We start from the raw sequence: 25,284 nt of genomic DNA, 5'->3' as shown, positions 1-25,284 counted from the left end.
ACATTAGCACTATCCAGGAGGGAGGATTCCCAATACCTCCCTTTTTATACAACCGGCGGGACCGCAGGGTCCCAGGCTCTCTCACTGCCTGGGAACCACAGCGGTACCCCGGAGGGGGAGGCTGGGTGGCGCAGCCCCCCCCCCCCCCCCAAGTGTGGCCAGCGCCAGGGAGAGCCGTCCGCACCCACCTCCCAATATTAAAAACAGGCACTTACCTTAACGTACATTGCGTTCTGCTACATGCGCATTAATTTTCTCATGGAAAGCATTTTTTTCAGTTTGTATCCTTTGGAGGCAGGTGGTGGATAGCTTGCTCCGGCGGTGTGAGCCGTGGAGTTAGTTGTCTGTGCTTGTCCTCTCCCCCCCCCCCCCCCGGAGTGTTGTATGTGAGCCAGCCCTGAGCTCTAAAGCTCGGGGTGACCCATGCTTCACTCCCCTCTCATGTGGTGCCCCCAAGTTAATGCGCATTTAGCAGAACGCAATGGACGTTAAGGTAAGTGCCTGTTTCTAATATTGGGAGGTGGGTGCAGACGGCTCTCCCGGCGCTGGCCACGCTTGGGGGGGGGGGGGGGGGGTCGCCTGCACCACCTAGCCTCCCCCTCCGGGGTGCCGCTGTGGTTCCCAGGCAGTGAGAGAGCCTGGGACCCGCGGTCCCCCCGGTTGTATAAAAAAGGGGGCATTGGGAATCCTCCCTGTGGCGCTCCTGGATAGTGCTAATGTAGCATGTAGCAGTTTCGCATCGAAAATCCCATTTTCATTTTTGGCGAATTTTCACGAAAATCTTGCGTTTTCGACCAGCATCGAAAATTCATTGTATGCGGATGCTTATGCCCCTATGCGGAAAAATGTCCACAATAATCCGCATGGAAATTCAGTCTATGCGGACGTTTATACGGAAAAATGTCCGCAATAATGCGCAAGAAACTTCTCTGAATGCGGACGCTAATGCCCTTATGCGGAAGATGTCCGCAATAATGCGCAAGAAACTTCTCTGAATGCGGACGCTAATGCCCTTATGTGGAAAATGTCAGCAATAATACGCAAGTAACGTGAAAATGACTGGCATTAGGCGAAAATTAACGTGAAAAAATTAGATGGAAAATTTGCCTGTCAAAACGAAATTAGGCGAAAATTCGGCAAAAAATTGTCGAAACAAATTTTTGCATTTTCGCTCATCACTGGCATGTAGCAGGGCGACCGCTTTGGGGTATTAGTTTTTTGACCCTGCATAGTTTGGCACGCAAAAGCAAATTTGCATGAGCATTGCCTCATGAATAGCCAATTAAGCCAGATTTGCAAAGCCAGACTTGCTAGGGTAGGCCTCTTTACCACGGACAGTTGATAGGCAGTAAAATGCCTCTCAAACTCTTACAGCTGCTCACTACTGCCCGGTAACAGCTTGTTGCTGCCTGGTAACTGCTTGCTACTGCCTGGTAACTGCTTGCTGCTGCCTGGTAACTGCTTGCTGCTGCCTGGTAACTGCTTGCTGCTGCCTGGTAACTGCTTACTGCTGCCTGGTAACTGCTTACTGCTGCCTGGTAACTGCTTGCTGAGCACACAGCTCAACAGTCCGTGGAAAAGAGGCCTTAAACTTGGTGTTTGAGCACGCATACATTTTCTCATGCAAAGTACTTCTTCTTCTTGCTCGAAGGTTGAGGCACTTAGTCTATTATATATATAGATAAAACATTATTTTTAAACGAAATATAGTACATTATATTTTTAAACGTTATCCATGTTTATCGTTTAAAACCCCGCGCCCTTTTTTCCCAGCGCCCCTTTTTAACGTACGCGTGATTTATAATACCAGAAGGGAACTGACTGTACGTGAAAGCTTGTCTCTGAAAATATATTCAACCAGCCAATAAAAAGGTGTTGTTCACAAATTGTATTTCTTCTACTAGCTGTTGCTAACACAAAACAACTAACTATATATATATATATATATATATATATATATATATATATATATATATATATATACTGTATATATATATATATATATATATATATATATATATACATATACACAGGATCTTCTCATAAAATTAGCATATTGTGATAAAGTTCATTATTTTCTGTAATGTACTTATAAACATTAGACTTTTATACATTTTAGATTCATTACACACAACTGAAGTAGTTCAAGCCTTTTATTGTTTTAATATTGATGATTTTGGCACACAGATCATGAAAACCCAAATTTCCTATCTCAAAAAATTAGCATATTTCATCCGACCAATAAAAGAAAAGTGTTTTTAAAACAAAAAAAAGTCAACCTTCAAATAATTATGTTCAGTTGTGCTCTCAATACTTGGTCGGGAATCCTTTTGCAGAAATGACTGCTTCAATGCGGCGTGGCATGGAGGCAATCAGCCTGTGGCATTGCTCAGGTGTTATGGAGGCCCAGGATGCTTCGATAGCGGCCTTAAAGAGACTCCGTAACAAAAATTGCATCCTGTTTTTTATCATCCTACAAGTTCCAAAAGCTATTCTAATGTGTTGTGGCTTACTGCAGCACTTTCTACTATAACAGTCTCTGTAATAAATCAATGTATCTTTCCCCTGTCAGACTTGTCGGCCTGTGTCTGGAAGGCTGCCAAGTTCTTCAGTGTTGTGGTTCTGTGATGAATCTCCCCCCTACAGGCCCCTCTCTGCACACTGCCTGTGTGTTATTTAGATTATGGCAGATTCTCTCTTCTCTCTTATCTTTTACAAGCTGGATAAATCGTCCTCTGAGCTGGCTGGGCTTTCACATACTGAGGATTACAGACAAGGGCAAAGCTGTTTGCAAGAAGAAAAGAGCAGCCTGAAACTTCAGTGCATGAGAGCAGAAGGGGGAAAGAAACACACAATGATCTCTTGAGATACAAAAGGAAGGGTGTATACAGCCTGCTTGTGTATGGATGTATTTTCTATGTGTGGACATGCTGTACATCAACCTACTTCCTGTTTTGGTGGCCATTTTGTTTGTTTATAAACAAACTTTTTAAAACTGTTTTAACCACTTTTAATGCGGCGGGGAGCGGCGAAATTGTGACAGAGGGTAATAGGAGATGTCCCCTAACGCACTGGTATGTTTACTTTTGTGCGATTTTAACAATACAGATTCTCTTTAAGCTCATCCAGAGTGTTGGGTCTTGTGTCTCTCAACTTTCTCTTCACAATATCCCACAGATTCTCTATGGGGTTCAGGTCAGGAGAGTTGGCAGGCCAATTGAGCACAGTAATACCATGGTCAGTAAACCATTTACCAGTGGTTTTGGCACTGTGAGCAGGTGCCAGGTCGTGCTGAAAAATGAAATCTTCATCTCTATAAAGTTTTTCAGCAGATGGAAGCATGAAGTGCTCCAAAATCTCCTGATAGCTAGCTGCATTGCCCCTGCCCTTGATAAAACACAGTGGACCAACACCAGCAGCTGACATGGCACCCCAGACCATCACTGACTGTGGGTACTTGACACTGGACTTCAGGCATTTCGGCATTTCCCTCTCCCCAGTCTTCCTCCAGACTCTGGCACCTTGATTTCTGAATGACATGCAAAAGTTGCTTTCATCCGAAAAAGGTACTTTGGACCACTGAGCAACAGTCCAGTGCTGCTTCTATGTAGCCCAGGTCAGGCGCTTCTGCCGCTGTTTCTGGTTCAAAAGTGGGTTCATGCTTCCATCTGCTGAAAAGCTTTATAGAGATGAAGATTTCATTTTTCAGCACGACCTGGCACCTGCTCACAGTGCCAAAACCACTGGTAAATGGTTTACTGACCATGGTATTACTGTGCTCAATTGGCCTGCCAACTCTCCTGACCTGAACCCCATAGAGAATCTGTGGGATATTGTGAAGAGAAAGTTGAGAGACGCAAGGCCCAACACTCTGGATGAGCTTAAGGCCGCTATCGAAGCATCCTGGGCCTCCATAACACCTGAGCAGTGCCACAGGCCGATTGCCTCCATGCCACGCCGCATTGAAGCAGTCATTTCTGCAAAAGGATTCCCGACTAAGTATTGAGTGAACTCAGATTTCAGTAATAAAGCCAGAGGCCTTAAACTTGGCACAGCTGGTCACTTGGTGACGAAGGTAAAAAATTTGGGGAAATCAAATTTCAACAATTCATTTTTAATGGGAAAATGTAAACTGCAGCCATTCTTAGACTGTTAATCGCAGGGTTCTCAAACTTGGCACACACAACAGCCAATCAAAATTCACATATTGAATGCCATTTTTGCACTGTTAATGGCACAAGCCTCTATTCTGGTATAGTGATCATTGATTGACTGGGATTCAAATTCAGAAAAGGGGCGGGGCCATAAACAGCCAGTCAGATTTGTTTCATTTCACTGGGAAAATACAAATTAATGATGCCAAGGACACCAAAGCTCACAAACTTATATTATATTGGGTGACTGTGTGTCAAGGTTAGAAACAGTAGGGCAACAGCAGACCATCAGCTAGTCTGAGATATAAATAACAGATCTATAGTGTTATGTTTCATGACTTGTTAATAAATGTAATATAGAGAGTCAGTTTCAGCAGCAAAGCTTTGCAGCAATACTTCTTATCCATATAAGTGCTGTAAACTTTGTCCACGTTCTGGTCACACCCTCAGCAACTGAGTTCCATAAGTTTATTATCCAGCTGTTTGTCATATTCCAAGGTTACGTGTCTTAGACTCAGAGCAGTGCCACTCAACAAGGAAGCAACGTAGGAAGAAAAACAGATCAGAAATAGTGTTACTGATTCGTTAAAGTTCAGTCATGCTTGTGTTGAACTGAATAAAATCCTATATAATAACCCCCCTGTGTCTCTGCGTCCCTGTGTATGTGTGTGTGTCCGTGCTTTGGGCTACTGCGCATGTGCCGCACGGACAGCCTTGGGAAAGGGAGCCGGACGGGACGGCGGGCTGACTGTGCGCGCCGGTGGTGGCGGTCACAGGGGAGGGAGGAAAGAGCGGTTCCGATAAAGACCTAGAGCCCGTTTTTAAACGGGCTTAGGTCTACTAGTGAAATATAACTGTGCTGAAACTTACTCTATGTTACATTTCCTAACAAGTCATGAAACATACAGTAGCTCTATAGATCTGTTATTTATATCTAAGACTAGCTGATGACCCGGCGTTGCCCGGGTATGTATTTGGCTGCTGTTGGCTCTGCCCCCGTTTTCTAACCTTAACACACAGTCACTTAAAGAGAAACTGTGACCAAGAATTAAACTTCATCCCAATCAGTAGCTGATACCCCATTTTACATGAGAAATCTTTTCCTTTTTACAAATGGATCATCAGGGGGCGCTGTATAGCTTATATTGTGGTGAAGCCCCTCCCACTGGTGACTGTGAGGACCATTTTCCTGGCAGTTTCCTGTCTGTGAACCTCATTGCATTGTGGGAAATAACTGTTTACAGCTGTTTCCAACTGCCAAAACAGCAAGCAGCAGGTACTTCCACTTACATCACCTGCCAGCAGTAAAAATGTCACCATGTGGTAAATATCAGAATATAAATCAGGGAGAGGAAAGATTTTACAATGGGAAAACACTGACTAAATCATTTATACATTATTATTGTAAAAATGAAGCACCTTTTTATTACATAATTTTCACTGGAGTTCCAGTTAAGTTTGTGACACGCTGGCAGGCACAGGATTGGCCCCACCCACAGCCACCGCTGATACTTCCTGGTTCCACAGAGATCTGGATGCCCACACTGCTGGTCATGGAGCGTGAAGGGATATAGCATGAGGTAGAGGGGAGCCCACCATTACATGTATATGCTGGAATCTTTTGTAAGTTTCATTCTTTATATTGCAGCTATCAAAAAGGCTTTTAATGCACTATAGAGCCAGGGCCGAGCCTGGGCGGGTGCTGCGGGTGCAAGGCACCCAGGCGCCTGCCTCTGAGAGGCGCCGCCCGGCCGCCGCTCTCCCCCTGTGGCCGCCGCTCTCCCCCTGTGGCCAAAGCTCGCTCCCTCCCTCTAGCCGGCGGCGCCGCCGCGTCAGACCTCGATCAGGCGGGCGGGCGCTAGGACCTAGCACGCCGCACTGATATGCGGAAGTGACATCACTTCCGCATAAAGAGCGGGTGCGTCCAGCGCCCTCTTACTGGTCGGGTCGCCCGCTGATTGAGGTCTGAAGCTGCGGCAAAGTGAGGGGGGAGCAGCGGCTAGAGGGGAGGGGAGCGCTCCTGTTACTAACTACCTAAACGGGGACCCTATACCCCCTGGCTACCTAGACTGGGCACATATACCCCCTGGCTACCTAGACTGGGCACATATACCCCCTGGCTACCTAGACTGGGCACATATAAACCCTGGCTACCTAGACTGGGCACATATACCCCCTGGCTACCTAGACTGCGCACATATACCCCCTGGCTACCTAGACTGGGCACATATACCCCCTGGCTACCTAGACTGGGCACATATACCCCCTGGCTACCTAGACTGGGCACATATACCCCCTGGCTACCTAGACTGGGCACATATACCCCCTGGCTACCTAGTCTGGGCACATATACCCCCTGGCTACCTAGACTGGGCACATATACCCCCTGCCTACCTAGACTGGGCACATATACCCCCTGGCTACCTAGACTGGGCACATATACCCCTGGCTACCTAGACTGGGCACATATACCCCTGGCTACCTAGACTGGGCACATATACCCCCTGGCTACCTATGCTGGGCACATATACCCCCTGGCTACCTATGCTGGGCACATATACCCCCTGGCTACCTATGCTGGGCACATATACCCCCTGGCTACCTATGCTGGGCACATATACCCCCTGGCTACCTATGCTGGGCACATATACCCCCTGGCTACCTATGCTGGGCACATATACCCCCTGGCTACCTATGCTGGGCACATATACCCCCTGGCTACCTATGCTGGGCACATATACCCCCTGGCTACCTATGCTGGGCACATATACCCCCTGGCTACCTATGCTGGGCACATATACCCCCTGGCTACCTATGCTGGGCACATATACCCCCTGGCTACCTATGCTGGGCACATATACCCCCTGGCTACCTATGCTGGGCACATATACTCCCTGGCTACCTATGCTGGGCACATATACCCCCTGGCTACCTATGCTGGGCACATATACCCCCTGGCTACCTATGCTGGGCACATATACCCCCTGGCTACCTATGCTGGGCACATATACCCCCTGGCTACCTATGCTGGGCACATATACCCCCTGGCTACCTATGCTGGGCACATATGCCCCCTGGCTACCTATGCTGGGCACATATACCCCCTGGCTACCTATGCTGGGGACATATTCCCCTGCCTTCATATGCTGGGACATATACCCCTGCCTTCATATGCTGGGACATATACCCCTGCCTTCATATGCTGGAACATATACCCCTGCCTTCATATGCTGGGACATATACCCCTGCCTTCATATGCTGGGACATATACCCCTGCCTTCATATGCTGGGACATATACACCTGCCTACATATGCTGGGACATATACACCTGCCTACATATACTGGGACATATACACCTGCCTACATATACTGGGGACATATACCCCTGCCTACATATACTGGGCACATATATCCCTGGCTATATATTCTGGGGACACTGGCTGTTTGTCATTATGTGCATTTGCTGGTGAAAATCTGTCTCTTATTATGTGCATTTGCTGGTGAAAAGCTGTCTCTTATGTGCATTTGCTGGTGAAAAGCTGTCTCTTATGTGCATTTGCTGGTGAAAAGCTGTCTCTTATTATGTGCATTTGCTGGTGAAAAGCTGTCTCTTATTATGTGCATTTGCTGGTGAAAAGCTGTCTCTTATGTGCATTTGCTGGTGAAAAGCTGTCTCTTGTTATGTGCATTTGCTGGTGAAAAGCTGTCTCTTGTTATGTGCATTTGCTGGTGAAAAGCTGTCTCTTGTTATGTGCATTTACTGGTGAAAAGCTGTCTCTTGTTATGTGCATTTACTGGTGAAAAGCAGTCTCTTGTTATGTGCATTTACTGGTGAAAAGCAGTCTCCTGTTATGTGCATTTACTGGTGAAAAGCGGTCTCTTGTTATGTGCATTTACTGGTGAAAAGCGGTCTCTTGTTATGTGCATTTACTGGTGAAAAGCGGTCTCTTGTTATGTGCATTTGCTGGTGAAAAGCTGTCTCTTGTTATGTGCATTTGCTGGTGAAAAGCTGTCTCTTGTTATGTGCATTTACTGGTGAAAAGCTGTCTCTTGTTATGTGCATTTACTGGTGAAAAGCAGTCTCTTGTTATGTGCATTTACTGGTGAAAAGCAGTCTCTTGTTATGTGCATTTACTGGTGAAAAGCGGTCTCTTGTTATGTGCATTTACTGGTGAAAAGCGGTCTCTTGTTATGTGCATTTACTGGTGAAAAGCGGTCTCTTGTTATGTGCATTTACATGGGAAAAAGCTGTCTCTTATGTGCATTTAGTGGGGAAATTTTGTCAGTAAAAATAATCTTTTGTCAGTAAATTTTTAGGTATTTGTCAGTAAAAAATTACGTGAAAGGGTGGCAACACTGGCAGGCCGCGTGGCGCAACGGGAAAGATACAGGCAGCCCACCTTGGGCTTGGCAGGGGGGAGGAGCCGACGTCAGCGAGCGAGAGTAGGGTGGCCGCAGGCAGCCATAAATACGCAGTGTGTGACTGCGTTGCACTCGCAGAACCTCTCAGCCTGAGTCAGTCCAGAGACTAGCAGACTCGCAGGAAGCCAAAGCCAGCCAGGAGCAAGCCCATGGAAGAGGGGTAGGAATGGGGTATCACATGCATGCGGAAAGAGGTGGAAGGTGTGGGTGTGATTAGGCAGGACATGGGTGTGGTTATGTGGTTGGGTGCGGTTAATTTAACCACTCCCATAGGCGCCAGAGAAAATCTTGCACCCAGGTGCCAGGCACCCCAGGCTCGCCCCTGTATAGAGCGCTCCCTTTATATATACTGATTGCCTACTTTTGTTTAGAAGATTATACTGAAGCTGCATATGGGTGTATTGTCATTGGTATCATGACTGTCTGGGCGCAGGACGATGGGGAACTGTAACCACCATACAGTAATTAGTTCCTCTATGACAATAAACACTCAGCAGACACTCCCCTGGCATCACCTTGTGTTTATGTCAGAGCAGTCACACTGCATGTCCGACAGGGCGACGCCCCTTCATCAGGCAAAGTCCGGATACCATTGGGACGTCGTTTCAGATCCATCCCCACCAAAACCACCAGGCGCATGAACACCTTCTTCCCCCAAGCAGTTCTCCTGTTGAACTCACTGAACTCAAGAACGCCCCCCCCCCCCCCCCCCCCCTACACCACACCACTACACCACTGAGACACTCTAGCCTTCAGGGCTATCCTCCCTCACAGCTGTAATCTCTGACCCTCCCTAGACTCGAACTTGTGTTGCTTCATTTGTTTGCTTTGTATGTTTTTGCTTTTTTTTTTTTTTTTTTGCTTTGCTTTGCTATGTCTGCCCTGCATTGTTATATGTTCCTGTATTGCCATTTGCCATGTGTACCACAAATAATTCCGGGCACACCAATAGGTGTACCTGGCGATAATAAAGATGATTCTGATTCTGATTCGGATGATTCGGATACACACAGCATCTTACAGCGGGACTGCTCGGAGATAAACATGTCTAACCCAGCGGATTGTCTCCTGAGTGATGGGTTCAATATAGTAAATATATAAAATAAGTAATACATTTTCTGTGTGGGGGGCCGGTAAAAAAGCCTCAGGGGGACACATTTGTCCCGTGGGCCTTAGTTTGAGGACCACTACCCTATTGGCTCAACTACCACTCGACAGAACCAAGGTGCTCAACATATTCAGAGCTATACTAGCCTTGCCTACCAGAGAGCTGATAATGGGTGAAAAAACTGTGGGGGTCTCCCTCATCTCTAGTTACCAGCAAGCTATGCCCGTTAAGATTGGAAAGGAGGGGGGTGCCTATAAGAGGGGTGGAATCCTCCCCCCCCTTCCCCCGCCCACAAAGTATTGCGCCCACACCTGGCAGTCACTGTAATTAAACTATTGGGAGATTGGGAAAAAAATGTATCCTTAGTGGTGTACCCCTTCACCAGAATAGACCATAATCAATTACAAGAATATGCATAAAAATAGGGAAAACATCAGGAAACCAGCAAAAGTCTTCAGCACCCCCGGTCTTGTGTAGTTACTGTTAATGAGGAGTGGGGTTTATAGTGATATTCTGTTGCACCAAAAGAGAGTGATCAGATAAGTGATCCCAGCTACACGGATGTCCTACATACAGCTAATGTAGACATTTCCAGTGCAATGCCCTTCCTAGGCAATGGATAGAAGGCATTAGGCAGGACACAAGTCTTACCCCGTGCATCAGAAAACGTCACCAGCGCGGCTCCCATCTCAGGCAGGACCATGATGTCCTTCACACTCCCGGCACCACCACCATGCTTGGGGTTCTCAAAGTAAAGACCAATGTAATCCTCTGGCATGTTGGGGGGTAGACCCTCGATCCTCACACTTGTAGGTTCTTCCAGAGCTTCGGCTCTCAGCTTAAGGCTGCTGACTCTGAGGTTTGTTTGAAAATTTTTAATAAAGTTTCGAACGTCTGGAAAAGAAAAGTTGCCGAACATTACTAAAATATGCCATAAGTATGTGTGAAAGTAGTTCTGTGTGACAAGAGATATTACATCTTAATTAAAAATAAAATAAACAACCATACAGTCTTGAAAAAGCCCATATGGCAGGGCGAAACGATTGACAAACCTCCTCTGCACTTCAGCTACTGCTGTTTGTACCGATAAGTATAACTTTCTTTAATATGTTTTTGTAAAAAAGTGTTGGAAGTTTTCACATTGGATACAGCATTGTTGCTCCGGGATTCTGTTTCTATTTCAGGTTAATTAAAAATAACTTTTTTTGCACTAAGCAACTAACAAAATACTAAACAATAGTTAAAAAAGTAATATCAAACTTATTTTGAGTAATTTCTTGCAGGTTGGGAGCTCTAAGGCTACTTTTACATGTGCTTTGTAGCGTCATGCTACTCTTCCCCACAGGGAAGAGTAGCACCAGAGGGGCACCAGAGGGGCTAGGGGAGGACACAGGGGACAGATGAGGGGGCCAGAGGAGGACACAGGGTGACAAAGGAGGACACAGGGGACAGATGAAGGGGCCAGAGGAGGACACAGGGTGACAGAGAAGGACACAGGGGACAGATGAGGGGGCCAGAGGAGGATACAGGGTGACAGAGAAGGACACAGGGGACAGATGAGGGGGCCAGAGGAGGATACAGGGTGACAGAGAAGGACTCAGGGGACAGATAAGGGGGCCATAAGAGGACACATGGGACAGATGAGGGGCCAGAGGAGGACACAGGTGACAAATGAAGAGGACAGATGAAGAGGCCTGAGGAGGATACAGGGTGACAGAGGACACAGGATACAGATGAGGGGGCCAGAGGAGGACACAGGGGACAGATGAGGAGGCCAGAGGAAGACCCGGGACAGATGAGGAGGACAGATGAGGAGGCCTGAGGAGGATACAGGGTGACAAAGGACACGAGACAGATGAGGAGGCCAGAGGAGGACACAGGGGACAGATGAGGAGGCTAGAGGAGGACAACAGGGGACAGATGAGGGGGCCAGAGGAAGACTCAAGGGACAGATAAGGGGGGCAGAGAAGGACACAGGGGACAGATGAGGAGGCCAGAGGAGGATACAGGGTGACAGAGGACACAGGGGACAGATGAGGGGGCCAGAGGAGGACACAGGGGACAGATGAGGAGGCCAGAGGAAGACACAGGGGACAGATGAGGGGGCCAGAGGAGGACACAGGGGACAGATGAGGAGGCCAGAGGAAGACACAGGGGACAGATGAGGAGGCCAGAGGAAGAAACAGGGGACAGATGAGGGGGCCAGAGGAGGACACAGGGGACAGATGAGGAGACCAGAGGAAGACACAGGGGACAGATGAGGGGGCCAGAGGAGGACACAGGGGACAGATGAGGAGGCCAGAGGAAGACACAGGGGACAGATGAGGGGGCCAGAGGAGGATGAAGGACACAAATGAGGATACTGAGGACAAAGAGGATGAAGCAAGAGGAACAGAGGATGACACGTGAGGGAAGGACACCAAAATGTGCAAGAGGGATACAAGAGGCACATAATAATTAAGGGGAAAAGGTCTATAAGATGCCCCTGCACCATGGACGCACCAGGTTTAGTATACTTTTTCCTGCGTTTTTTCCTCTAAACCTAGGTGCATCTTATATAAAAAGAAGAACCGAGAGCCCAATATAGTGTAGTAAGTCTCGGGCAATTTAGTATAGTGAGAAGGAGTAAAATATATACTCACAAACCAGGGTTACCTCCAGGCAACCACTGTATAGGCAGGTGAGGAGATTAACCTGTCCTCACTCAGGAATAAGAAGTCGCTCTCTGTAGGCTTGAAGAAAAGGGGGTATCCCCCTCCACCAAGGGTGGATGAATAGTGTATTATGAACTGAACAGAGGCGCCAAAAGGATAAAAACAAAATTTAAAATATTTAAAATTGCTTAGGAGGTAGTGGTGGACTTACCTCCCTCAAGTAGACACAAGAAAGCTGTGTAATTCAACAAAGATAAATTTAATGGTACACTCCAGGGGTTTAGTACATGCATCTTATGGTCAGGTGCGTCTTATGGTTAGAAAAATATGATAATTACTCAGCAAATAGACTAGATAAAGTTCTCTGCCCCTCCCCATCCCCCATACAGCAGGAGCTTTTTCTGTCTTGTTTAAACAGTGAATTCACTTCCAGCACAATCTGATAGTTCTTCCTAGCAATGGCAAACTTATCAGTTAGGCTCTAAATAAAGTGTAAAGCATGAGTTTTAACCCTAGAGACCAAGTCAGATGGTTTTAGCTATTCATTTTATGCTGTTTCTAATGCTTTAGTCTATAGATGAAATTTGATGACAATACTACTTTAATATATATAAAAACTGACTGAACTGAGGTTTAATACTTCATCAGTTTGTTATCCCACCTACATAGAAACATCCTCCATACAGACGTTTATTTATTAGAAACTTGTTATTAAATTCTGGATTTTAGACGGAAGGATGTTCAGAACAATGAGAACTCACTGGTGAAGACGTACATAAATTGTCAGACTATAGCTCCCTGTTTATTGTTTCACTGTTGTATTCCTCAGAATGTTCTCTGGTTCTCACCGAAGTCACAGGTGAAGGTGACCACCACAGACTGGTTCTCAGGTATCCTCTCCACACTGAAGTCCAAGTCCTCATTCTTCCCACTCACGTTCTCCAGCAGGAGGTTCAGCATATCGGGAGTGAGGCTGTCCTGGAGGTTCCGTATCAGGACCATAGAGGATGGGGGTGATGAGGATGATGACGGCTCCTCCTGTGTCTCTGGCTGTGGTTGGGAATGTGGCTTTTGAGCGGCTGCTGGATGGAGAGGACAAAAAGACTAAATTGTGTCCTTCAGAAAGAACATCAAACAGTTACCACCTCCTGACTTCTACTTCAAAATTACCTTTATAAAAAACTTATCTTACTTTATATAATCTCAGAGAACCCAGTGTGGCCCCATGGAAATGACCAGGTAGCCGTTTGTGCCATGATGGACAACAGAGATTTAGCAACCATTCATCTCGGAGCAGGCCTAGCAGGTAGAGGTCTAGTGTGGACTCCTGACTAAGGTCAGTGGCAAAGTCTTATGCTGGGTACACACATTGAGATTTCCTGCTCGATTCGCGGGATCGAACAGATCGATACGATTATTTCAAACATGCTCAATTGGATTTCGATCGTTTTTTTCATGTTAAGTATGAAAAATCGACGGCAGGAACGATTGAAATCCAATCGAGCATGTTTGAAATAATCAAATCGATCCTCGAATCGAGCGGGAAATCTCAACATGTGTACCCAGCATAAGGCTTCACTTGTGTGAAAGGTTAGCATGAAATAGGGTTGAGCAAAGTTAGTAAAGTTAATTTAGCTAAAGTTAATTTAGTGTAGGAATTAAGGCTAACATCAGGCAGTGGTATAGGGTAAGGTTAGCGTTAGACTATTTGGAGAGCAATCGCCAGTGTTAGGCTTATGCTGGATACACACGGTGCTTTCCCGCACTCAATGCGCCGCTCGATTATTTCCGAGCATTTCTGAGCGCATTTCGACGATTGTTAGGTCGATTTATATGCAAAGTATGCCAAATCGACCTAATGACCCATCGAAACGCGAATCAGACATGTCGGAAATAATCGAGTCGACGCGAATCGATGGGTGCATCGAGTGCGGGAACGCACCGTGTGTATCCAGCATTAGGGTGAGTGTTAGGCTGCACGATCCTGTGACAACGTTAAGCATATTGAGGGGAGTCACAGGAGTTTAAAGCTAGTGTTATGTTGGATACACACTTCGCGTTCCCGCACTCGATGCGCCCATCGATTCGTGTTGACTCGATTATTTCCGACATGTCCGATTCGCGTTTCGCTGGATCGTTAGGTCGATTTGGCATACTTTACATTTAAATCAACCTAACAATCATCGAAATGCGCTCGGAAATGTTCAGAAATAATCGAGCAGCCGGAAATCGAGCGGCGCATCGAGTGCGGGAAAGCACCGTGTGTACCCAGCATTATACACACTTTAGATGGTGGGCAAATATCGAGGATAAGTTAGTTATAAGTTATAGTTACTGTATAAGTTGGGGGTGTTGTAGTTAGGCATTGTTTGGACATTGAAATGACTATATTCTAAAAAAAAAAAAAAATCCAGTGTAATCATGCTCAGCACTACAACAAAGTCAACAGGTGCCAAAGTAATGTCCAACAGCCTCCATAACAGTGTTTTGAGCCATCCATGAGCACCATCATCTCCAAAACCAAATATTTACATGACAGTCACCATGGCTGAGTTCATGTCCTACAGCATTATCACCATTATGTCCTGCAACCACCATGGTCAGCATTATGTCCTGCAACCACCATAGCCAGCATTATGTCCTGCAACCACCATGGCAGCATTACGTCCTGCAACCTCCATGGTCAGCATTATGTCCTGCAACCACCATGGCCAGCATTATGTCCTGCAACCACCATGGCCAGCATTATGTCCTGCAACCACCATGGCCAGCATTATGTCCTGCAACCACCATGGCCAGCATTACGTCCTGCAACCTCCATGGCCAGCATTATGTCCTGCAACCACCATGGCCAGCATTATGTCCTGCAACCACCATGGTCAGCATTATGTCCTGCAACCACCATGGTCAGCATTATGTCCTGCAACCACCATGGCCAGCATTATGTCCTGCAACCACCATGGCCAGCATTATGTCCTGCAACCACCATGGCCAGCAATATGTGCTGCAACCACCATGGTCAGCATTATGTCCTGCAACCTCCATGGCCAGCATTATGTCCTGCAACCATCATGGCCAGCATTATGTCCTGCAACCACCGTGGCCAGCATTATGTGCTGCAACCACCATGGTCAGCATTATGTCCTGCAACCTCCATGGCCAGCATTATGTCCTGCAACCATCATGGCAAGCATTATGTCCTGCAACCACCATGGCCAGCATTATGTCCTGCAACCACCATGGCCAGCATTATGTCCTGCAACCACCATGGCTAGCATTATGTGCTGCAACCATCATGGCCAGCATTATGTCCTGCAAACATCATGGCCAGCATTATGTCCTGCAACCACCGTGGCCAGCATTATGTGCTGCAACCACCGTGGTCAGCATTATGTTCTGCAACCACCATGGTCAGCATTATGTCCTGCAACCACCATGGCAAGCATTATGCCCTGCAACCACCATGGCCAGCATTATGTGCTGCAACCACCATGGCCAGCATTATGTCCTGCAACCATCATGGCAAGCATTATCTCCTGCAACCACCATGGCCAGCATTATGTCCTGCAACCACCATGGCCAGCATTATGTCCTGCAACCACCATGGCCAGCATTATGTGCTGCAACCATCATGGCCAGCATTATGTCCTGCAACCATCATGGCCAGCATTATGTCCTGCAACCACCATGGCCAGCATTATGTCCTGCAACCACCGTGGCCAGCATTATGTGCTGCAACCACCGTGGCCAGCATTATGTTCTGCAACCTCCATGGCCAGCATTATGTCCTGCAACCACCATGGTCAGCATTATGTCCTGCAACCACCATGGTCAGCATTATGTCTTGCAGCCACCATGGCCAACATTATGTCCTGCAACCACCATGGCCAGCATTATGTCCTGCAACCACCATGGCCAGCATTATGTCATGCAACTTACATGGTCAGCATTATGTCCTGCAACCCCCATGGTCAGCATTATGTCCTGCAACCACCATGGTCAGCATTATGTCCTGCAACCACCATGGTCAGCATTATGTCCTGCAACCACCATGGCCAGCATTATGTCCTGCAACCATCATGGCCAGCATTATGTCCTGCAACTTACATGGTCAGCATTATGTCCTGCAACCATCATGGCCAGCATTATGTCCTGCAACCACCATGGCCAGCATTATGTCCTGCAACCATCATGGCAAGCATTATGTCCTGCAACTTACATGGTCAGCATTATGTCCTGCAACCATCATGGCCAGCATTATGTCCTGCAACCATCATGCCCAGCATTATGTCCTGCAACTTACATGGTCAGCATTATGTCCTGCAACCATCATGGCCAGCATTATGTCCTGCAACCACCATGGCCAGCATTATGTCCTGCAACCACCATGGCCAGCATTATGTCATGCAACTTACATGGTCAGCATTATGTCCTGCAACCCCCATGGTCAGCATTATGTCCTGCAACCACCATGGTCAGCATTATGTCCTGCAACCACCATGGCCAGCATTATGTCCTGCAACCACCATGGCCAGCATTATGTCCTGCAACCATCATGGCCAGCATTATGTCCTGCAACCACCATGGTCAGCAATATGTCCTGCAACCATCATGGCCAGCATTATGTCCTGCAACCTCCAAGGCCAGCATTATGTCCTGCAACCACCATGGCCAGCATTATGTCCTGCAACCTCCATGGCCACCAGCATTATGTCCTGCCACCACCATGGCCAGCATTATGTCCTGCAACCATCATGGCCACCAGCATTATGTCCTTCAACCACCATGGGCAGCATTATGTCCTGCAACCCCCATGGCCAGCATTATGTCCTGGAACCGCCATGGCCAGCATTATGTCCTGCAACCACCATGGCCAGCATTATGTCCTGCAACCACCATGGCCAGCATTATGTCCTGCAACCACCATGACCAGCATTATGTCCTGCAACCACCATGGCCAGCATTATGTCCTGCAACCATCATGGCCACCAGCATTATGTCCTTCAACCACCATGGGCAGCATTATGTCCTGCAACCCCCAAGGCCAGCATTATGTCCTGCAACCTCCATGGCCAGCATTATGTCCTGCAACCACCATGGCCAGCATTATGTCCTGCAACCACCATGGCCAGCATTATGTCCTGCAACCACCATGGCCAGCATTATGTCCTGCAACCTCCATGGCCAGCATTATGTCCTGCAACCACCATGGGCAGCATTATGTCCTGCAACCCCCATGGCCAGCATTATGTCCTGCCACCACCATGGCCAGCATTATGTCCTGCAACCATCATGGCCACCAGCATTATGTCCTTCAACCACCATGGCCAGCATTATGTCCTGCAACCCCTATGGCCAGCATTATGTGCTGCAACCACCATGGCCAGCATTATGTCCTGCAACCACCATGGCCAGCATTATGTCCTGCAACCTCCATGGCCACCAGCATTATGTCCTGCCACCACCATGGCCAGCATTATGTCCTGCAACCATCATGGCCACCAGCATTATGTCCTTCAACCACCATGGCCAGCATTATGTCCTGCAACCCCTATGGCCAGCATTATGTGCTGCAACCACCATGGCCAGCATTATGTCCTGCAACCATCATGGCCAGCATTATGTCCTGCAACCACCATCGCCAGCATTATGTCCTGCCACCACCATGACCAGCATTATGTCCTGCAACCACCATGGCCAGCATTATGTCCTGCAACCATCATGGCCAGCATTATGTCCTGCAACCACCATCGCCAGCATCATGTCCTGCAACCTCCATGGCCAGCATTATGTGCTGCAACCACCATGGCCAGCATTATGTGCTGCAGCCAACATGGCCAGCATTATGTCCTGCCACCACCATGGCCAGCATTATGTCCTGCAACCTCAATGGCCAGCATTATGTCCTGCAACCACCATGGCCAGCATTATGTCCTGCAACCTCCATGGCCAGCATTATGTCCTGCAACCACCATGGGCAGCATTATGTCCTGCAACCCCCATGGCCAGCATTATGTCCTGCCACCACCATGGCCAGCATTATGTGCTGCAACCACCATGGCCAGCATTATGTCCTGCAACCACCATGGCCAGCATTATGTCCTGCAACCACCATGGCCAGCATTATGTCCTGCAACCACCATGGCCAGCATTATGTCTTGCAACCCCCATGGCCAGCATTATGTCCTGCAACCACCATGGCCAGCATTATGTCCTGCAACCACCATGGCCAGCATTATGTCATGCAACTTACATGGTCAGCATTATGTCCTGCAACCCCCATGGTCAGCATTATGTCCTGCAACCACCATGGTCAGCATTATGTCCTGCAACCACCATGGCCAGCATTATGTCCTGCAACCACCATGGCCAGCATTATGTCCTGCAACCACCATGGCCAGCATTATGTCCTGCAACCATCATGGCCAGCATTATGTCCTGCAACCACCATGGTCAGCAATATGTCCTGCAACCATCATGGCCAGCATTATGTCCTGCAACCTCCAAGGCCAGCATTATGTCCTGCAACCACCATGGCCAGCATTATGTCCTGCAACCTCCATGGCCACCAGCATTATGTCCTGCCACCACCATGGCCAGCATTATGTCCTGCAACCATCATGGCCACCAGCATTATGTCCTTCAACCACCATGGGCAGCATTATGTCCTGCAACCCCCATGGCCAGCATTATGTCCTGGAACCGCCATGGCCAGCATTATGTCCTGCAACCACCATGGCCAGCATTATGTCCTGCAACCACCATGGCCAGCATTATGTCCTGCAACCACCATGACCAGCATTATGTCCTGCAACCACCATGGCCAGCATTATGTCCTGCAACCATCATGGCCACCAGCATTATGTCCTTCAACCACCATGGGCAGCATTATGTCCTGCAACCCCCAAGGCCAGCATTATGTCCTGCAACCTCCATGGCCAGCATTATGTCCTGCAACCACCATGGCCAGCATTATGTCCTGCAACCACCATGGCCAGCATTATGTCCTGCAACCACCATGGCCAGCATTATGTCCTGCAACCTCCATGGCCAGCATTATGTCCTGCAACCACCATGGGCAGCATTATGTCCTGCAACCCCCATGGCCAGCATTATGTCCTGCCACCACCATGGCCAGCATTATGTCCTGCAACCATCATGGCCACCAGCATTATGTCCTTCAACCACCATGGCCAGCATTATGTCCTGCAACCCCTATGGCCAGCATTATGTGCTGCAACCACCATGGCCAGCATTATGTCCTGCAACCACCATGGCCAGCATTATGTCCTGCAACCTCCATGGCCACCAGCATTATGTCCTGCCACCACCATGGCCAGCATTATGTCCTGCAACCATCATGGCCACCAGCATTATGTCCTTCAACCACCATGGCCAGCATTATGTCCTGCAACCCCTATGGCCAGCATTATGTGCTGCAACCACCATGGCCAGCATTATGTCCTGCAACCATCATGGCCAGCATTATGTCCTGCAACCACCATCGCCAGCATTATGTCCTGCCACCACCATGACCAGCATTATGTCCTGCAACCACCATGGCCAGCATTATGTCCTGCAACCATCATGGCCAGCATTATGTCCTGCAACCACCATCGCCAGCATCATGTCCTGCAACCTCCATGGCCAGCATTATGTGCTGCAACCACCATGGCCAGCATTATGTGCTGCAGCCACCATGGCCAGCATTATGTCCTGCCACCACCATGGCCAGCATTATGTCCTGCAACCTCAATGGCCAGCATTATGTCCTGCAACCACCATGGCCAGCATTATGTCCTGCAACCTCCATGGCCAGCATTATGTCCTGCAACCACCATGGGCAGCATTATGTCCTGCAACCCCCATGGCCAGCATTATGTCCTGCCACCACCATGGCCAGCATTATGTGCTACACTCACCATGGCCAGCATTATGTCCTGCAACCATCATGGCCACCAGCATTATGTGCTGCAACCACCATGGCCAGCATTATGCCCTGCCACCACCATGGCCAGCATTATGTCTTGCAACCCCCATGGCCAGCATTATGTCCTGCCACCACCATGGCCAGCATTATGTCCTGCAACCACCATGGCCAGCATTATGTCCTGCAACCACCATGGCCAGCATTATGTCCTGCAACCACCATGGCCAGCATTATGTCATGCAACTTACATGGTCAGCATTATGTCCTGCAACCCCCATGGTCAGCATTATGTCCTGCAACCACCATGGTCAGCATTATGTCCTGCAACCACCATGGCCAGCATTATGTCCTGCAACCACCATGGCCAGCATTATGTCCTGCAACCATCATGGCCAGCATTATGTCCTGCAACCACCATGGCCAGCATTATGTCCTGCAACCACCATGACCAGCATTATGTCTTGCAACCACCATGGCCAGCATTATGTCCTGCAACCACCATGGCCAGCATTATGTCCTGCAACCACCATGGCCAGCATTATGTCCTGCAACCACCATGGCCAGCAATATGTCCTGCCACCACCATGGCCAGCATTATGTCCTGCAACCATCATGGCCAGCATTATGTCCTGCAACCCCCATGGCCAGCATTATGTCCTGCAACCATCATGGCCAGCATTATGTCCTGCAACCCCCATGGCCAGCATTATGTCCTGCAACCACCATGGCCAGCATTATGTCCTGCAACCATCATGGCCAGCATTATGTCCTGCAACCCCCATGGCCAGCATTATGTCCTGCAACCCCCATGGCCAGCATTATGTCCTGCAACCATCATGGCCAGCATTATGTCCTGCAACCCCCATGGCCAGCATTATGTCCTGCAACCACCATGGCCAGCATTATGTCCTGCAACCACCATGGCCAGCATTATGTCCTGCAACCACCATGGCCAGCATTATAACCTACAAGCACGGTGGCCCCCACAATGTCTTACAATCAGCATGGCAACTGTAGCATCCAGGAAACATGACAACCAAAAGGCAAGCAGCCACCATAACTTCAGTCTAGGGCAGGCTAACTAAAAACATGATCACCATCTTGTCCTACAGCCAATGTGTTCTACTGTCATTTCTTTCAGCATGACCACTATCATTTCCTACAACCACAAGCCATCTTCATCTGACATCTGAGGAGGACCCCTCTCTGGAGAGGCGAAGGACAGGTGATCAGGTGATGATCTTTGCAGGTAACTATTCACAGCATGGACTATCCTATCACTCCCCAATGAGGGGCTAGACCTCATCGTACATTCCCATGTCATCACTGATGTCCTACATACAGCATCACATCTGTGCAATTACTATAAATACCTGGGGACTGCGAAACCTCCTTCTTCCTCGTCTGTCTGAAATCCTGGAAAAAATAGAGAAATATTTATTGAATACATAAACATTCATTCTGCACTGAGATGACCACAGAAAAACAAACCACATCTGCAGGAGGACATCTCTTTAGTGTACTTAAAAAAACTTGTTGCTTTCACAAATATTACAGAGGAGGGGAAATATTATTTTGAGATCTAGTTAAAGTAAGCAGTTAGGCTACACTAAAGAGCTTAGATAGTGGATACCTGACTGAGACAAAGCTAGCTAAGCTAAGCAAAGGTATGTCCACCCGGGATCCAAATACCTTCTGTGTATTGTCCGGTTTCTCTAAACCCCGTAATCACTGCTTGAGAAATGAGATTTTTGTCTCAAATCAAATTTTCAGACAGTAAAAGGGCGGGCTTACTGCGATGTTCCCTCCCATCACCCTCCAACAGTGTAAGAATGGCTGCAGTTTACATTTTCCCAGTGAAATTTGTATTTGTCTCCGCCCACTTTTTGGTTATGGGGATAAAAAGTATCCTATATGTTATTCCAGGTAATCCGTTCAGCCATTTTTGCGTGATTGAGTAACAAACATCCTAACATCTAAACATCAAAGTCTCACACTTATAATATTAGTGAGATATATACAGTATATCGCCACATTTGCCAGCAAGAAAATACCAACATAAAAATATAGAAATATATGGAAAAGGGCATGTTTAACTCCGAGGCCATATTTTCTTAGAGGAGAGAAATGTCATAAGTGTTTAGGAATTCTAAAAAGAAATAAATAATAACAAATAATTTGGGCAGCACGGTGGCGTAGTGGTTAGCGCTCTCGCCTTGCAGCGCTGGGTCCCTGGTTCGAATCCCAGCCAGGTCAACATCTGCAAGGAGTTTGTATGTTCTCCCTGTGTCTGTGTGGGTTTCCTCCGGGCACTCTGGTTTCCTCCCACATCCCAAAACATACAGATAAGTTAATTGGCTTCCCCCTAAATTGGCCATAAACTATGATACATACACTACACGATACATACATAGACATATGACTATGGTAGGGACTAGACTGTGAGCCCCTCTGAGGGGCAGTTAGTGACAAGGCAATATACTCTGTACAGCGCTGCGTAATATGTCGGCGCTATAGAAATACTTACATAAACAAAATAAGTAATTCCTCTTCCCCGCCCATAAGAAGAGTGAATGTTGTGGTAAGGGGGAATGGCAGGGTTCTCAAACTTGGCACAGCTGGTTACTGGGTGACTGGGATTAATATTTAGAAAAGTGGGTGGAGCCTACAAAAGCCAATCAAAATTCACCTATTGCTTTTCAAGGGGAATATGTAATTGCTGCCATTCTTGCACTGTTAATGGCACAAGCCTCAAACCTGGTACAGCTGGTCATTGGGTGACTGGGGTTCAAATTCAGAAAAGGGGGTGGAGCTACAAACAGCCAATCAGATTTGTGTTTCATTTCATTGCAAATTATTGGTACCAAAGACCGCAAAGCTCACAATCTAGGTCATTGAGTAATTGTGTGTTGGGATTAGAAAAAGTGGGCGGAGCCAACACTGCCAAATACATACCCAGGCAATGGTAATTTAGTTTTAGCACTAGAAACTCGTCCTATATCTATTTAGGAATTGAACGTAGACCCACGCTTTTAGTGATACTTAGCCTAGGCGGATGCGTAGAGGCCTTGTTAGGATCCTGAAGGTATCTGGTTACCCTGGGGCATCAAGGTTAGGAAAGAGCGAAAAATAATAGGCGTAACCATAACCAGATGTGGACAGAGCCAACTTTAAAGTGTACCAGACCTGAAGAAACTACAAAAGTCGATACTTACCCGCGGCTTCCTCCAGCAGCATAAACATGTGCGAGTCCCTCGCCGTCGTCCCGCAGTCTGCCGTTCATTGGTGATAATCCCCCGTAACAGGCTCAGTTGGGTCCAGTCTGGGTCTTCTGCGCATGTGCGGGAGGTCGGTACATGCGCAGTAGACCTGGACTGATGCGGCTGAGCCAGTTACAGAGGCTGATTGCGGCTGACCGATAGACCGCGGGAGGATGGCGAGGAACTCGCACGTGTTTATGCTGCTGGAGGAAGCAGCAGGTAAGTATCGTAGTTTCTCCAGCTCTGGGTTACTTTATGTAACAGTGTAAAACAATGGCAGAGGTCCAGAGTTATCTGCTGGCTCCAGGCTGCCCCCCTCTGGCAGGAATGCAGACACTTACTGCTGCTGGCTCTGGTGGCTCCGGGCTGCTTCTGGCTCCCTCCGCCCCCGCCGCTCGCACTTCCAGTTTCATCTTCTTCCCTCCGGGTAATTTCAGCTCATGAGATGATTTCTGAAGCACCTGCTCCTGATCTGTAACATAACACCGGGGATTTTACTTAGCAGACAAGCCACACCATGAACTAGAATGTCCAAAACAGACTGAAACTACCAATCAGCCATTTCTAATGTCCCCCAATCTTTTAAAGAGGAGACTTGCACTAAAAAGCAATCTGTGAATGACATGGGCCGGCATGTGTAGAATGGGGGCTTATCACTTACCTGTCTAGAGTCAGCTTTACGGAGCGCAGCATGCACTGTCCGCTCATGCTCCATGTAGCTTTTCTACTTAAGAAGCAGCACTTTTCAATAAAGCATACCCAAAATGACCCTGGCCCAGGGTGCCATGCACAGCTGAGCAGGACAGTGACATTACGATGGAGAAACCTCCATCCAAACCAATGGATAGGTAAGTATGTACCCCCTATCTATCTTGTAGTATATGAGGATGTAGCCCCCCTCTAGTACTTACCTGCCCCTCCTTGTAGGGTATGAGGCTGTACCCCCTCTCTAGCACTTACCTGCCCCCTCCTTGTAGTATATGAGGATGTACCCCTCTCTAGCGCTTACCTGCCTCCTCCTCTAGTGTATGAGGATGTACCCCCTTCTCTAGCACTTACCTGCCCCCTCCTTGTAGTGTATGAGGATGTACCCCTCTCTCGCACTTACCTGCCTCCTCCTTGTAGTGTATGAGGCTGTACCCCCCTCTCCAGCACTCACCTGCCCACTCCTTGTAGTGTATGAGGATGTACCCCTCTCTAGCACTTACCTGCCTCCTCCTCTAGTGTATGAGGATGTACCCCCTCTCTAGCACTTACCTGCCCCCTCCTTGTAGTGTATGAGGATGTACCCCCTTTCTAGCACTTACCTGCCCCCTCCTTGTAGTATATGAGGATGTACCCCTCTCTAGCGCTTACCTGCCTCCTCCTCTAGTGTATGAGGATGTACCCCCTCTCTAGCACTTACCTGCCCCCTCCTTGTAGTGTATGAGGATGTACCCCCTCTCTAGCACTTACCTGCCTCCTCCTTGTAGTATATGAGGCTGTACCTCCCTCTCCAGCACTTACCTGCCCCCACCTTGTAGTGTATGAGGATGTACCCCCTCTCTAGCACTTTCCTGCCCCCCTCCTTGTAGTGTATGAGGATGTACCCCACCCCCCTCTAGCACTTACCTGCCCCCTCCTTGTAGTGTATGAGGATGTAGCCCCTCTCTAGCACTTACCTGCCCCCTCCTTGTAGTGTATGAGGATGTACCCCCTCTCTAGCACTTACCTGCCCCTCCTTGTAGTATATGAGGATGTACCCCCTCTCTAGCA

General features: G+C 48.1%; 1 protein-coding gene across 2 annotated transcripts in view; it reads right to left on the bottom strand.

The window, feature by feature from the left end:
* The window catches only part of LOC137525233 (protein mono-ADP-ribosyltransferase PARP14-like), a 116,926-nt gene that overhangs the window by 76,490 nt on the left and 15,152 nt on the right, over positions 1-25,284 (bottom strand). The window contains exons 2-5 of one of the 2 annotated variants that reach the window (XM_068246234.1): positions 23,871-24,001; positions 21,643-21,685; positions 13,188-13,421; positions 10,337-10,579 (exon numbers count right to left, since the gene is read on the bottom strand). In XM_068246234.1, the coding sequence (XP_068102335.1) occupies positions 10,337-10,579; positions 13,188-13,421; positions 21,643-21,685; positions 23,871-24,001 (651 nt within the window). The remainder of the gene's footprint in view (positions 1-10,336; positions 10,580-13,187; positions 13,422-21,642; positions 21,686-23,870; positions 24,002-25,284) is intronic. The other variant, XM_068246235.1, reaches the window with a different exon arrangement.

Source organism: Hyperolius riggenbachi, chromosome 7, assembly GCF_040937935.1.
Source record: "Hyperolius riggenbachi isolate aHypRig1 chromosome 7, aHypRig1.pri, whole genome shotgun sequence".
NCBI lineage: Eukaryota > Metazoa > Chordata > Amphibia > Anura > Hyperoliidae > Hyperolius > Hyperolius riggenbachi.
Note: the sequence above shows the minus strand (reverse complement) of the source record. Positions and strands in the feature narration are given on the sequence as shown.